Source organism: Cyrtonyx montezumae, unplaced genomic scaffold (assembly GCF_038088225.1).
Source record: "Cyrtonyx montezumae isolate F1298 unplaced genomic scaffold, pur_monq_1.0 scaffold_2, whole genome shotgun sequence".
Taxonomy (NCBI): Eukaryota; Metazoa; Chordata; class Aves; order Galliformes; family Odontophoridae; genus Cyrtonyx; species Cyrtonyx montezumae.
Window position 1 is genome coordinate 56,975,829 of NW_027071936.1, and position 15,413 is coordinate 56,991,241.

At 39.4% G+C, this 15,413-nt stretch overlaps 1 protein-coding gene across 3 annotated transcripts in view; it reads left to right on the top strand.

The window, feature by feature from the left end:
- The window catches only part of EVC (EvC ciliary complex subunit 1), a 50,958-nt gene extending 37,216 nt beyond the window's left edge, over positions 1–13,742 (top strand). Inside the window, exons 13-21 of one of the 3 annotated variants that reach the window (XM_065735797.1) lie at positions 220–329; positions 1,549–1,759; positions 4,036–4,242; positions 4,686–4,830; positions 7,755–7,860; positions 9,889–10,015; positions 10,622–10,715; positions 11,514–11,625; positions 12,628–13,742. In XM_065735797.1, the coding sequence (XP_065591869.1) occupies positions 220–329; positions 1,549–1,759; positions 4,036–4,242; positions 4,686–4,830; positions 7,755–7,860; positions 9,889–10,015; positions 10,622–10,715; positions 11,514–11,625; positions 12,628–12,709 (1,194 nt within the window). In that variant the 3' untranslated portion in view covers positions 12,710–13,742. Of the gene's footprint in view, positions 1–219; positions 330–1,548; positions 1,760–4,035; positions 4,243–4,685; positions 4,831–7,751; positions 7,861–9,888; positions 10,016–10,621; positions 10,716–11,513; positions 11,626–12,627 lie in introns of all 3 variants that reach the window. The other 2 variants (XM_065735798.1, XM_065735799.1) reach the window with 2 other exon arrangements.
- Positions 13,743–15,413: the final 1,671 nt, after the last annotated feature.

A 15,413-nucleotide genomic window follows, 5' to 3' on the forward strand; every position in this document is an offset into this window, starting at 1 on the left:
AATGAAACAGAAAGCCCACTGCAACCTGCTGCTGAAAGCTGATGCAAAATTTTGTGCCACATTGTTCTTTTGTCATTGTTCCTCTGTTGCTGAAAACAGAAAATCTGTAGGAGACAGAGGTCAATATAAAAATAAAATAAACCCCTGATTTGTCATATAGTGATCAAAATGACAGAAATGAGAGTATCTTAAGATTGTGATTTTGTTTTCCACTTCCAGCTATGGATAAATGAATATGCTCTCTCTTCTGTGATGCAAAAGCACCTGTCTGAGAAACAAGAGAAGATAATGCAAGGCGTCATGAGCAGACTAGGCTGCCTCAGTGATGAGTAAGTGTGATTTAATCAGTGAGCAGTGTGGTAAATCTGCAGTACTGCAAATGCATATTAACACCCATGTTGCAGAAAACAGTGTTGAGGGATTCTAAGCATCTTCAAACAGACAGCTACTGTAGGTTTTAATCCTAAATAGTAAAAAATTTCAAAACAGAGTTAAGACCACAGACATCACGACTCTTCATGAGTCTGAAGTCTTCTTTGATTTGTCAGTTGATATGCATTCGAAGTATCTCTTCTGACATTAGTGAGTAATTCCTAATCTTGAACTAGCTTCACTTTGCCCTCTGTATGTCACACTGGAATTGAGTATTGTTTAACATAAAATGTTCAGTCCAGCACCATTCAGCTCTGTCTTTGCTTTTGGCTATTAGAATACCATGGAAGTGACTCCTCTCTTTCTGTCTCTGACTCTCTCTTACTCTCTGTCTGTATTCACTAAGGAAACTTCCAGAAATTATGTGCTATCTGTCTTGTTTTGATTAAGATGTCAAATGACTTCATTCAACATGGCATCTACGTTATCATAGAACAATACATTTAAAAACTTGACTGTCTGGAATATTGGTATTATTGCCACCACATTCCTTTATTTTGGCGGTATTTTTCAATTCAGCTTTCTGATTTCTTGTTCTCTGACATTTCCCACAGTTTGTTATCTGGGCATCTCATGGTGCCTTACACATACACACGTTAGGTACAGATGCAAACCCACCCTGATGAATATCATCCCAAATGTGCTTAGAGCAGCTTTCACTCACTATGTTCAGAATCTTCGTGGAATTCTGTTCACTTGCTCCAGCCTTGTCTGTGCTGCCAGCTAACACTAGCTTCTTCAGCATCTCTTCAGAGTGTACCTCCTTGCTAATCCAAGGCATGTCCTCCTGCATTTTCTTCAGCTTGAAATAGCTTTCCTGCAGTTCTGATTACATTCTCTTTTCATCTTATTTCAAATCTCCTATGAAAAAAAAGAGTAATTATAGTTAATTTTTTATCTTTTTTCTTCCTATTTTTATTATTATTTAATTTCAACATGACAGAATTAGAAGTTCATCACATCAATATCCATTCTCTAGACCTGAGAAACATTCTAAAGCGTACTTTGTTGGAGTAAACAGTAGCTGTCATCTTTGAGCAATGACATTCCTGACCACTGGTGTGCAGAGTCAGCAAGCAGCTTAGCTGGGTGATTTTTAATGGTCCTTTATTACAGGTCTGTTAACTACATATTGCAAAAACAGCAGCTGTTGCTGTGTTCAGTATGGAGAAGGTTAACTCTTCGAAGCATCGGAACGGCAGCTTTGACTCGGATGAGGATGTCCAGAAAGAAGAGCTTGCTGCAGGAGCTAAGAGAGCAACATATCCTGCAGAAGAGCTCCTCAGCCTGTCAAGATGAAGATCAGTGGCAGCTACAGAAGGCAGTGGTAGGTACAGTATCCTGGAGGGTTTTGTCCAGAGTGATTAAATGTTATGATGTCTGGCATTAGAAGTAGCCACAGATCTCAAATTTCAATGTACTCTTCTAGAGATCATAATATACGCTTGAAAATTTCTTACTTGAATGTCAGAAGAAATTATTTATTTCCTCCCAACAGACCTAGCAAGTTTTTCTGTACCGTTGTCATTTGTCATCCTTCTGTTTTTCTTTCCCCTTTGTCCATAAGATACTTAATACACATTTCCCTGACATCCTTCCAGATAATCTGGTTCTTGGAGGTCGAGGTGATAGGAGAAAGTTTAAAGGACTGTTAAACTTTATGTTCCCACAGGTCACCTTCATGATGTTTGTAACTGTGTTTTGGGGATTAATCTTTCTGTTTAATACTAGATCTTATTGGTTATTCACTTACGTACCCTGGATACTTAACTAGAACAAAAGTGCACTGCTGATATCGACGTAGAGGTCCCTTCCCAGCAGGCATCATCAGTATTAGCTCCTGCTCAGCTCAGGGCTGCTGCAAGTCTGGTTTGAACCCATCCGGTATTTTGTATCAGTGCACCATGCCATTACTGTGCATAGAATATTATGCATGCCTCTAATTCTAATTGGCTTAACATGGACCCTAACTCTCCACTTGGGAGAGGGATAAGGAAATTCTGTCCCTGTTAAGTATGAAAATCTAAAAATATAATTAACTTTTAGAAAAAGTAAAATACAGTGAAATATAAATGCATATGACATCATTCCTCTTGTTTCTGTATTTACGTTCTTTCCACTCTTCCATCTCATTTGGCTCCCAGAGGGACAAGAATTGGAGCAATCACTGTGTTCCCTAACAAAAATGAAATGTCCTCAGGTACTACTGGTCTTTTGGACTGTATCTATCTTTCCAAGGCCAGCTAAAACCAGTCTCATGAGGAAATGCCTAAACGTGCATATTATATCCTTGCTGCCAAAGAAGTAGAGTCTATGTGAGGAACTGTGAAAACTCAGAGAGAAAATAAATGTTAGGAACACGCTTCAAAACTAGAACTGATAGAAAAGGAGTTGAGGAAGAGGTTAGTTTGCAGTCACTCAAGCAGAGTTTTAGACATACTGTGTTATTTTAACTAAATTTAATTTAATCTTGTGCTTAAATTAATATGAGAGTATTATGTCAGTCTATTTATTTCATAACATGACATTTGAGTCTTTTTCAAAAACAAAAACTGTTTAATGACTTTATGACTATCTCTAAAATGTCAAAAACATGTCTGAGCTCTAAATAAAGATGTCAGAATAACCAACATTAATAGGGACATCATTATTTTCTATAGATGAATGTGGGTAGAGCATATTATTTTCCTGCTTGCATTTTTTATTTACAAAAGGGAATCAAATAAGAGCTGTTGAATTCCTCAGAATAATTTAGACTTTAATGAGAATATTAATGAGACTGTAATATACTTGGAAAAGAAAGAGCAGGTTGTGCTGGTAAGTGTGTCCTCTTATGCGTTGGAGAGAGCTTAGAGTGAAAGTGGATTTGAAAAGTAGCATAGAAAACAGTGGCAAGGATGGTTGAAAGAGCTTAAGAGACTAGAACTCTTCAGCCTAAAAAAGATGTGAATGTCATTTCTTTTAAAACAGCATACACTATGTGAATAAAGAATAATTTTTGTCTTGTTTCTGATGTTTTTTTTTTCTAACAAAAGAACAAGAGAACAATAAACAAAGCTACTAGATTACTACTTGAAAGCCTCTTGATTTTTTTCTGAATAAGCTGCAGAACCAGCCACAAGAATATTGTAGATGCCAAGAGTGCCAATGGTCTCTACTTGCTATTGACTACAGAGCACAAATATACCTACTTTTTCATAAAATAGTGTGAGAAGAATAGCTATGTGCTTACTGCGTTCCTATGCTGTTTGTCAAGGTATCCACAAATATCCCTTCCTGCAGTCAGGGTATTTGAGCTTGGTTGATCATATTTTACATAGAAGACCAAATTCAATAGTGTGAGTATGAATGGGAGTACATCACTTGGATATGACTGCTGGGACAGTACGCTGCTGCTGTTGTACATATGGTGACAGAGGCAATAGCTTTGGTGCCAAGATAAGTATGTTAAGTGACTGTACATAAAATTATACTGGAAATTAGATTAAGGATGAAAACAGTAATATTCTGAGTGGCTGTAGGACTTTCTTTTACAGTGATGCTGGCTAAATTTTTGAGTACATTTAAATGGCAGTGCTTGCTATCATTTTTTCTAATTACCAGGAATCCCATATTCTGGAAGAGGAAGAGAAGCTTGAGGAAGAAACGCAGCAAACCCATTTAGAATTTCACCATCAGTTAGTAACAGAAATCCAAGAAGCTCTTCAGTTTCTTCAGCAACACATGGAGCAAGTGATCGGGCGGACATTGCTGCAGCATGCCAGACAAGAAGCTGCAAAAGAGAATTCAGATGATGAGCAGGAGTTCAAGGTATGGAATTGTTCAGTAGCAGCTTTCAAAACAAACTGTGTTCGTACATGCAAAAGAACTTCTGTGTGGTAAGGGTGATGGAGTTCTGGAACAGTTTGCCTGGAGAGGTTGTAGAGTTGTCTTCTGCGCAGATACTCAAGACCTGTCTGGATGACCTATTCTAGACCTGCCTGTGCAACCTATTGTAGGGAAACTGATTTAGAAGGGGGGTTGGACTTAATGGTCTCTTGAGGTCCCTTCAAACCCCTTCAATTCAGTGATTAGAAAGATTTTACTGTAATTTTTCATGTTTCAGCATGTCAGTTTGTCACATTTTTAAAGCGCAAAATCTACACTCCTGCATGCACATACAATGTTAATTTTGGTCTTCAGTTTTAGACAGATCAAAACACCTAGTTTTTTTTACTTAGAACATGAATTGTTCTTTGTGATATGTAATACAGGAGAAACTGGTAGAAGCTGCTGTAGAAAGCGTGTATGGGACCAGCAATAACATCAGCAGACTGGTAGAAAACTACTATCAGCAAGTAGGAAAAATCACAGAAGTCTACGAAGGTAAAAAACTTCAGCAATTGAAATCCTTCCGAGGTACGTATATTGTTGTAGGGTTTTTTTTTTTAATGTTATTTTAACAAATATTGATAGGGAGAATGAGAAGGCTGTGTGACTGGAGCCTGCAGAGTACCTCTTAGAAGGGATGAGATCTGTGTTTACAGTTCCTCTTCACATAAGCATCACTGGCAGACAGTCTGGTTTCTCCAAGATGATTGCCTTCAATTTTAAGGAGGTTCTTACATTCATTCCTGTTATGATTCAACAAAATGTTATTCTCTCTGACATAGAGAAGATTCATGAGAGGATACAGCCATTCCTGTCCTGAGTATGAGCTACTGCCTTGTTTCTTGACTGTCAGCTGTGATACTTCCAGAGTTTGTCTAACTGCTAGTGAGGTTTTTTGAACTCCTGGATCCCACAGATGATATAGAGACACTTCTTCCTGGAATTATTTCTAATTGTTCAGTTCAGACAGGAAAGAAAACAGGCTGTGATTACTGATTTCTTCTTCAAACTCTCCCCTCTCCTCTGGAAAAGGCTGTTGGCATTCTGTGAAGTTAGTGAGTTAGTAGAATGACAGAAGCTTCTGAGTATTTAATACACGTGGAGTGGATGAATGAAAGCAGTTTTATAAAACTGAAGCTAACAGTTTGAAGTAGGATTCAGTATTGAACCAAAGAAGACGATTTCTGAAGAGGAATAAGCCTATCCTCAAACATTGGTAGGAAGGATTTGTGAGCTCCTGTTAATAGCTAGCCACACTCCCTGGTTATATGAGAACGAATCTGATTTGCTGTGACCTATTATGGACCCTAAAATTGGAAGCTGAAGTAACAGAAGCAAAATACGTGCAGTGATTTTTGATGACCTGTGTTTTAGACATTGGCAGCCAACCAGACAGTCAGTTATTCAAGTTCTAACAAAGTCACTAAAGACATCTTTGACCTTGATTTTGCTGACTACAAACAGTCTAAAATTCCTTTGATTTGGGTTGGTTGCGCTTCTGTGATGAGGAAAAGTTGAGGGATTTGGGCTTGTTTAGCTTGGCTCTTCTCCCCAGAGAATGCTTTGGGGAGACCTCATTGTGGCTTTCCAGTACTTGAGGGAGCTTACAAGCAGGAGAGGGACCAACTTTTTACATGGTCTGATATCAGTAGGACAAAGGGAAATGGCTTTAAACTGATACAGGGTAGATTTAGGTTAGATGTTAGGAAGACATTTTTATTCAGAGGGTAATAAGTTTCTGGAACAGGTTGCCCAGAGAGGTTGTGGTTGCCACATCTCTGGAGGCATTCAGGGCCAGATTGGATGGGGTTCTGAACAGCCTGATCTAACATTTGGCAACTAACCCATGGCAGGGAGGTTGGAATTAGATGATCTCCTAGATCTCCTCCAACCTATGCCATTCATGATAAGCAGGAATTACAACTGAAGCCCACTGCTAAGCACTTCTCTGATGTGAATGAGCTGACCCAATGTCATTACATACTTGGATGTTTTGTTTCATTGGTGTTTTCATTCTGCTGTCAACTAGTCTCCCTAATAGTGTGAAATACCTGGAATACCAGTCACTAGAGCCACAGAGAGCCTTCTGGTAACTGCTTTTAACGTCAATTTTCCCCTAGTGCTTGTGTGGAGATATTGTTTCAGTGAATTGGCATTCCATGAACTATGAGAAAGAAAATGACGTGTGTAAGCAGCTACTGAAAGAGCACGTTTTCCTTTCAACTGAAGAAAAATAGATTTCTCTCTCTTGCAATGTAAGCCTTCAGGCATGAAGAAAGATGAGAGCATTTACGTTGGTAATAAACACAGGCGTGTTTGAGATTTGAGTGGCCTGAGAAAAACTGAGCTGAATCTGAAAGCTCAAAGGAACTAGTACAGTGAAAAATATTGCAAAGATACATATATGTGCTCTAACGTGGCCCAGTTTTTCTATAACAGCAAGTAAGTACTTCTACTTTGTTGGTACTTCACATATTAAGAGAGAGAAATAGGTCTAACAAGAGCTTTTGATGCTCTAGTACATACAAGTCCTTTTTTAACCTAAGTCCAGATTTGTGATGCAGGTCCCATGCCTTTTTCCTCTCATCTGTTGTATTGCCTCCAGAAGCAATGAAATTTTGCACTGTGATTCTTAAGAGCCAAAATCTCTACCCCTAGGCTAAGCCCTGTCAGCCAGCCAGGAGGCAGGACACACATGATTCTTTGCTTTTAGAAGGGGCTGATCTGTGAGGGGATTTCCTAGCATGATTACTACACAGGGGGAGAGTGGTTCCCCTCACCAAATACACTGTCAGCCTCAGAGGTGACTGCCATCCTCTCCCAGCATTCAGAAAAGGTTAGGTGCTCTCCACGAGTGTTAAATACCTTAATTTAGTATCTACACATCCGTTTCTCTCCTTATTTTAGAAAAACACAGTGGTCCACAATGGTGGGTATGAGGAAAGGGGTCCAATCCAGCAGATTGCTACCAGCCAGGACTTTGAAGGCAAGGCTCATACCCCACTCAGCAGATGAACAAGTTTGTGTTCACAGTGTAAGCGTCAGCAGAAGTACCAAAATTGCTTCAGCGAGATGTAATGTTCGGCACTGTCAGGCCTCAGAGTAATGGAGGGGTTTTTTAATCTGGCAGTTTTTTCATAATATTTCTCCTTTGAATTCTGTGGTAATCACTTAGCCTAGTGGGAGAAGTAGAGAAGAACAGGAATTCCCCAACATTACCATCTCAGCCAAAAAATGCACAACCTAGTGCCTGATGGTGCAACAAATCACAGTGGCAGAGCGACCGTGTGTGAGAAGTGCTTGAGATCTTCAAAGAGCTCTGACTTTGAAAAGACTGCCTAGAGCAGGGATTAATTTGTACTGATGCAAAATATAAATAGTCAGGTTGCTAGAACTCAAAGTAGAGTTTGTAATTTTTAGCAGATTTTTTTACAAAAACATTATTTCAGCAGAAAGAAGTGAAAGGTACAGACTTAGAAAGAAAGAAGTGAATGACCAAGCACTGAAAGAAAAACAGACCAAAGGCATCCTGAGTGTGTCATCCACAGTCCACCAAAGGTAAGAGCAAGCAGAAGCACTGCCAATAATTTAAATGTTTTGGCTTTTGCAGATTTACATCTGTCTAACTGAATAAACGCTTTAGGTTTACTTTTTGTATTTTGTCTTTGATGGAAAAGAAGTATCTGATGCCAAATCTATCTACCCTTTGATCTCAAAGAATTACTTTCTTATTAAAAAGAACTTTTGATGCTCGTTAATTGCAGACTGAAGAACTACATCTAGACAGTTCAGAAAGACAGAATGAAAAGCAATGCCAAATCATATGCAGTATTTTAAAAGAAATTCGATGTAAATGTGGGATGGGAATTGCTGCTGTCCAGTTCATTATATTCCATCTTCCCTGCTTCAGATATAAAAAGTACCTATTTTGCTGTTGAGTAAATTTACACCATAATGAAGATAACATTTTTGAAGGATGAATAATATTCAGAATGGCAAGAGGATTTTATCGAATGCCTTTGATGGTTGAGATTATTTGCACAAAATTTAGGCTGGAACGCCTCAGATGTTAATTAGATAAAAATCCCATTTAATATATTATTGATTTTATGGAATTTAGACTCTGGACAAATAACACTGTAAATGCAATGAGTTAATTATCATAAAAAGCTATATTGTAAGTTTGCAGGACTTGCAAAATGATATTCCCATAATATACATTTTGTAGGCGATTTATTTCTCTTCATTTATTATCCAAAATAACACTGCATGTGCAATTTTGATACTTTAAAGTGGTTAATTCATTTTTAGACATTCTGCTACTTCTAAATTGAAAGAGATCATTCCTCACTTTCTGTTTTTCGTCCTTGTTTGAATTAGTATAGAAATAAATTCATCTAGGGAAGGGCCTCAGAAAATATCTGTTAGATGTTCATAATCAAGCTCATCGTTTATTCTGACATGTAAATTTGCTTCTAGCTGTTTCAGTTTTTTCATCCATAACCTATTCTATTAGTTTAAAAGAAAATACAATTAAATTGGACTGCATGCAGTTAGAAAATAGGGTATTAGAAATGCAACTATTTTGTATCTAGGTTCGTCTCATAACTTTTAGTCAAAACTTGGTTTCACGTTACCATTTTGATTTCTTTTAGGGTCAAATCCCAAACTTTCAGGATGTTAAATCAATGACAGAATTTCCATTATCTAATTCCTTTTGTACTCAGTGAAAATTTTTATTTGCTTTTGCCCTTGGAAGGTTATGAGTGTGAGTTCAAAGAGCAAATTTTGAAAGCTAACCTTCTGTAAGCATTGACCATTACAACAGAAACTGCATTGTGTGTAGCTGTCAGAAACAATTTGTGTTATCTCCTTCCCCAAGGAATGTGATGAGTGATTGACAGTTTTGCTTCAAGGTAGGCCAGGCAAAAGAACAGAAGAATTACAGATTTAGCAAAGTTGCAGCCATTCAGATTCTACTATATTAATATTAACCCTTAACCAGCAAAATAAAACAAGGAAAGAATATAGTTATCAGTACTCCCATCACCAGGTTTCTAATTACCATGTTTCTGGCTCAGTGTCGACCTGATACTGAAGAGCTGTGAATGGAATGGCTAATTCTTAATCCCTTGTCCTCACACCTGATCCTCTAACAGCTTGTCTCTTTGGCATGCAGATAGCAAAACTGATTTGATTCGTTGCAGAAAACAGAATGATTCTGAAAAAAGACTTCAGAATTAGAGCTGAACTCCAGGCATGGACAACTCAAACTCCTGTTGCAATTCCAGCCTTAGAAAGGAGCTTGTGTACTGTGGTGACCCAAGGCAGGTTGTTAAAATAAGGAAAACAAAATAAAAATCTGCAGCAAAATTATTTTTCATAGCAGAAACTGGGTGGGCTGATACTGCTAATGAACCTTTCCACAAAATATTCTGAATGCACTTCAGCATTGTATTCCTCTCTTGACCTGTGGGAACCTGCTTTAGCAGGGGACAGGACTAGATGATCTCCTGAGGTCTTTTCCAATCCCTATGATTTTGTGATCCTGATCAACATAGGTACTTTCAACTTTCCCTCTACCAGGATGGTGCTGCAGCAAAAGAAGGTTCTGACTCAGTTTGAGATGCACCAACAAATTCGTCTGGAGTCTCTGAAACAGAAGCTGCTGGGATTGCATCACCTAGAAACTGAGATGGAGAATCAGCTGAAGGTAAATCAGGATAATATGACTCACCAACCTGAATCAATAGGTGACAAAGCATCTGTTGGTTTGCACTTGTTGGTTGACAGGTTGTAAGGGTCTTTTAGCTGTCCCAGTTGAAATTAGTACAGAGATTCACCATTGGAACTCCGGACCCAGTAACACATGCAGACAGTTAACAGCTTGAAACCATTTCCTACAAAGAGAACCTGGGAAAATAGGGAGGCATTATATTCTTTATCTTACTGACAGTTCTGCATCACGTCTGTTGCAAGCTCAGGCTTATTTTTTGGTTACTTGAACGTCTCTGTCTAACCAGATGGAGATTATTTAACCTCCTTACATCAGTGTGTTTGAGTTCACAGCCAAGATGAGGAGGGTCAGGCCCAAATGCCATGTATGTGTGAGTAGCCAGGCTGCACTGCACGTCTCCTGCTCTTCCTCAGATAACTGTCTGCGTGTTTGTGTCAAGTGCTGTTAAAGAGAAGCTGTACCTTATTGTTTCCCATGTTTCTGCAGTGACATGAATGTTTTTGTCACACGATGTGTAGGATAACATAACCCAGAATCAAACCATTCTGTGTTAACTGACTTCTGCTTTATCCTTGTGTGCAGGAAGCTGAGTGGGACTTTGTGACTGAGTTGGCTGCACTGGCTCGAGTTCCAGTCACTGTGAAGAAGCAGCTGTCCAAAAAGAGCAAGCCAGCAGGTCAGTACAATCCAGGAGTCTTAAAAAACACACAGTTCCACTTACTATGCTGTAATATATCACAACAGAGTTCTGAGGAAAGATTTTTTTCATCAGATGAGGTAATTGGGATATAGAAAAAAGTACAGTGAGCTTCCAGGCTCATCTAACTTGCTGCTAGCTGAACCACAAATAAATATGTTTGTTCCTACTCCAGAGCTGCCCTTTAACGAATAGGTGACATCATTAGGTAAGGCTTTACCTTGCACAAACTCAAGTTACTTTTCACATCTTTATCATGTACTTTAGAAAAGGACCCTTCACCTTGTTCACTACATTTCTGGGAGGAGAGCACGGCTGAATCACCTGGCTTTCTTTCTCTTGGTAGAATGGAAGAATCAGCTTTTCCACTCACATACTCAAAAGTAAAATCTAATCAGGAAATGTGAAATATTTGAATCTACTGCACTTTTAGCAGAGCAGACTAATCCATTATTCAAGAGACAGTGGTTGCACCTCATAGGAACTCATGTCAGTGTGCAGCAAATGTGAAAGCTGTGAGTATTTTCAGTCAAAAACCTATATTCTAGGCCCATATAAAGTGGGGTGATTGCCTTGCTGTATAATTTATGTGTTTAAAGTGTTACTATGCTAGAAGTTACTGTACAATTTTTTTGTGTTTTTTTTTCTTTTGTTTTGTTTTGCTTTAGTTTTTTGTGTTGATTTTTTTGTTTGCTTTTTGCTTGAGAATAACAAAAAAACAACCCTAATATCTGTGATTTAATTTTTTTTTTAATTCAAATGTTTTTGATAATTCAGGGGAAAAAACAAACTCAAAAAGAGGGACCTTACAGTCTCCAGAATCAGAAGACAAAGATGATTCTTGTGAAAATATTCAAGAGTCCCTCAAACTGAATTCCAGCTCGTGCAGGTACAGTAGAGGCTAAAAAAATGCGCTGTGAAAAAAACTATTTACACAAAATAGTACATCTACTTTGTAAGCAGGTATGCCAATCCAAACCAAAATGTAACACCTACACTAGCTAATCTTCTTTAACACTTACTTCTCACATGTACTTGACCGTTGTTTTTCCTATATCTTTTTCTAAATTAGGAAAATCATTGGCGTTTGCTTGTCTGTGCTGTTATGGATTTTGTCAATAACTTTGATTTTAAGCAGATAAATGAGAAATACTCTTTCCAAAATTCCTTTAATTAGGCTTTTAAAAACCTGAGTCACAGACAGCATAAATCAGCACAGACAATTGAACCCAATGGAACTAAGTTGACTTGTAGCAACCAAAATATGGTCTGTGGTATTTAGGCTTTCAACTACCACTTTATTTCTTGAACAAAGGCGAGCGCCGGTCTTTGGCTGATGGGTAGCAGTTCTAACAATGATTTTCTTGATAGATGTTTCAGTTGGCTTATGCTGGGGTGCTAACTAGAGAAGAAGAAATGGCTACAAACCTGAAAGATGCCAGCTGATTACTAGGGGCAGATCAAACCAGCCAGCTGGTCGCTGGGACTTGATATATTGAGCAGAGAAAATCCTGTTGACAGGCAAAGCAAACAGTTAGTTCTCAGGAGCCACAGGCCTTTGGAGGAAAGTATTTATCCCCTGAGTGACCTCAGCCTGGGACTGACTTCAGGAGATGGCTCCTTTCCCCGATGGCATCAACTCTTTTCACACACTCCTTTCCCACAGCCAACAAGGGATATGCGTGTAGGGAACAGGGACACAACAAAGGAACATTTATCTTTATGCAACTTTGTTTTGGCAGCCTCAACAGAGGCAGCTGAGACCAGTGAGTGCAGAAGTTATAGTCATATAGCAAGTGCTCTCTAAACGAATTTAGTTTAGGACAGAACAGTAGCCTTTGAAAAACCTGGTCTGCAATTCTGTTTTATTTCTCTCGTTTATTTCTTTCAGAGAGAGGTTAAAGAGGCCACACGAAGGGGAGACTGAACCAAGGAAAAACACAAAGATGCTGAAAAAAAGAGGCAACAGGTAGCCAGAGTATTTATATGAGCTGTCTGAACACGGAGTACCAAGGCATTCTTCTGGGAGATCTCAGCAGCTATAAATACTGAGCTGGGTTACTGAGGAACAATGAAGAACATCAATAATAACCGAGAAATCTTCTTTAGCTACAGACTGAGAATCAATCCCAACATTCTCACTTAGCCTTGGCAAAGGGAAACAAAGAATTCTTTAAGCTTTTCCAGACCGTGTGGGAAACATGAAGGGGAGATAGTTTTAAATGAGGAATATACCTGAGGAAAATGCAGAAGCAATCCAGCCTAGTCTGCTGAGGTCAGGACAGGGCAGTAAGGTTTCATTGCAATGTTGATGTATCATTTACTTTTGAGCCTGAAAGTGCTGGATCTGATCATGGTATTTGTGGTCGCCGCTTTGGACTAAGAGAAATAGATAGAAATTTAAACACTATGAAAAGAGGCTTCATGTGCTATTGGTCAATCAAAAGATTAAATTTGTCTTTCCCTTGTTATGTTTTAATGCTTCCAAGGTAAGGTATGCTTTTTAAAATTCCTACAAAGATTTCTGTAACTATTTCTCTTTGTCTCAGATTTCAGATCATTATTTTTTAGAAAGTCTGAAACAAAGCTGGTCTACTATTTCATTTTTTTATTTTTCTATTCTAATTCCTTAAGTAAACTCTTTCTTTTGTTTTCAGTGTACTTTGTTACTCCTATTACACCCCGTGTGGGAAGTTTTCTTGTTATGCAAAGCAGCAATTTCTCACTGGCTGCACAGAGCACCTGTATCTTGTAATAAATTGCCCTACTTAAGCAGTCTTACAGCTTTTGTGAAATAAAAGTTTCTGTCTTTTTAAATTAACATATATTTTCCTAACTAAAGAGCTGTCCTTTGGCACTTGATGTAAAATAGTCCATCAGCAAAGCAGTTTACCTCAGATAAAAGGGCCGCCACACAAATGACTTTTCTGGGCACGTTCTGCACAATTGTTAAATTGTTAATTTTCACTTCAGTCATTATCGAAATCTTTTCCTCTAAGCTGTACTACTTCAAGCATTAGATTCTGCTGTTTCAGCAATCACTCTCCATGGTCTCTCCACCTTACCGATGGGGACATTTTAATTGTCTGTTTGATGGGATTTATCTTCAAATGGATGCTGCCTATTTCCTTCTGTTTGAAAACCATAATTCTTCAGCACACTCCATACAGTTAGCGAGAAGGAAGCTTTTAATAATAGAGTTGATTGTGCTGTGAAGATACCGTTTTAACATGCAGTGCAGCAAAGGCTCCAGTCACGGGCAGAATGCAGCAGTCTCCCCAGCTGCACTGAGTGATTCATTTCACTAGGCAGGGCTTGCATGGCTTTTTCTCTGTCTTATCTCAAAAGCAGGGCAGCAGTGCCCTCTCCCGGGCAGCCAGTGGGGTTTCTTCCCCTTGCTGTTGGGCAGCAGTGGCTTGCCGAGCAGTCTCCACCCCAACTTCTTCTCTCAGCCCTTGCAGGTGAGACCCGGCCAGCCAGGGCTGTGTCTCTGCCAGCTCCCTGCCCTCCTCCCTCTGGGCTCAGCTTTCTGCAAACAGCCTTTTCTCCCATTCTCTCACCACGTCACCTTCGTTTCATGACAAAAAAATAAAAACAACAAAGTGCTACTCCTGTCCCTGTTAGCAACTTCAGTCATTTTGTGTTACACCACTGATTCATTAGGACCGCCCAGTCCAACCATCAACCCATCACTACTGTACCCACTAAACCATGTCCCTCAGTGCCATAGCTGTGTGCATTTTGGTCACTTCCAGGGACGGTGGCTCCTCCACCTCCTTGGGCAGCCTGTTCCAATGCCTCACTGCTCTTTCTGAGAATAAATTTTTCCTAATATCCAACCTGAACCCCTCCTGGTACAACTTAAAGCCATTACCTTGTCCTGTCACCTTGGAAAAGAGGCCAACCCTACTTCTCTGCAATCTCAGGCAGCTGTGCAGAACAGTGAAATCTTCCCTGAGCCTCTTCCAGACTAAACATCTGTCTTCCATCAGAAGGATTATTTTTAGCACTGCCACTCAGTTCAATTTAAATCCATCTGGCTCTTTCTTTATTTCCAAGACAACACAAAGTAATGCTGAGACAAAGATTTATCCTGATGCTATGAAGTACTTTATCAGCAGTCAAATGGACACAAATTACTGCTATAGTCAAATCTCAGCACAGAAGGTCCACTTACTGGTCAGGAGGAAAATATCTTTGCCATCAACAAGTTATTCAAGAGGATGCAGAAAAACACCTGCACTTTGAGGGTGACAGCACTGAAACAGGCTGCCCAGAGAGTTTGTGGGGTCTCCTTCTCTGGAGATAGTCAAAACCCACCTGGATTCTTTCCCTGCTTAGGGAACAGCTTTAACAAGGGGTTGGACCAGATGATCTCCAAAGGTCCCTCCAACCCCTTCACGTCTGTGATTCTGTTATATTCATCCTTGAAAAGTTTCAGCACTCAACTGGACCAGGTCCTAAGCAACCAATTTTAACTTGCAAGTTAGCCCTGCTTGGAATTGGCTGGACCAGCTGACCACCAGCTACACGAGTCTCACGTACTGGATTCTTCACCTGGTGTAGGGAGCTGCTTCGGCAGGGGGGTTGGACTCGATGATCTCTTGAGGTCCTTTCTAACCCCTATGATTCTATGATACTGATCTGTTAACTGAGGTTTTTAGTGCTTTTTCTCCA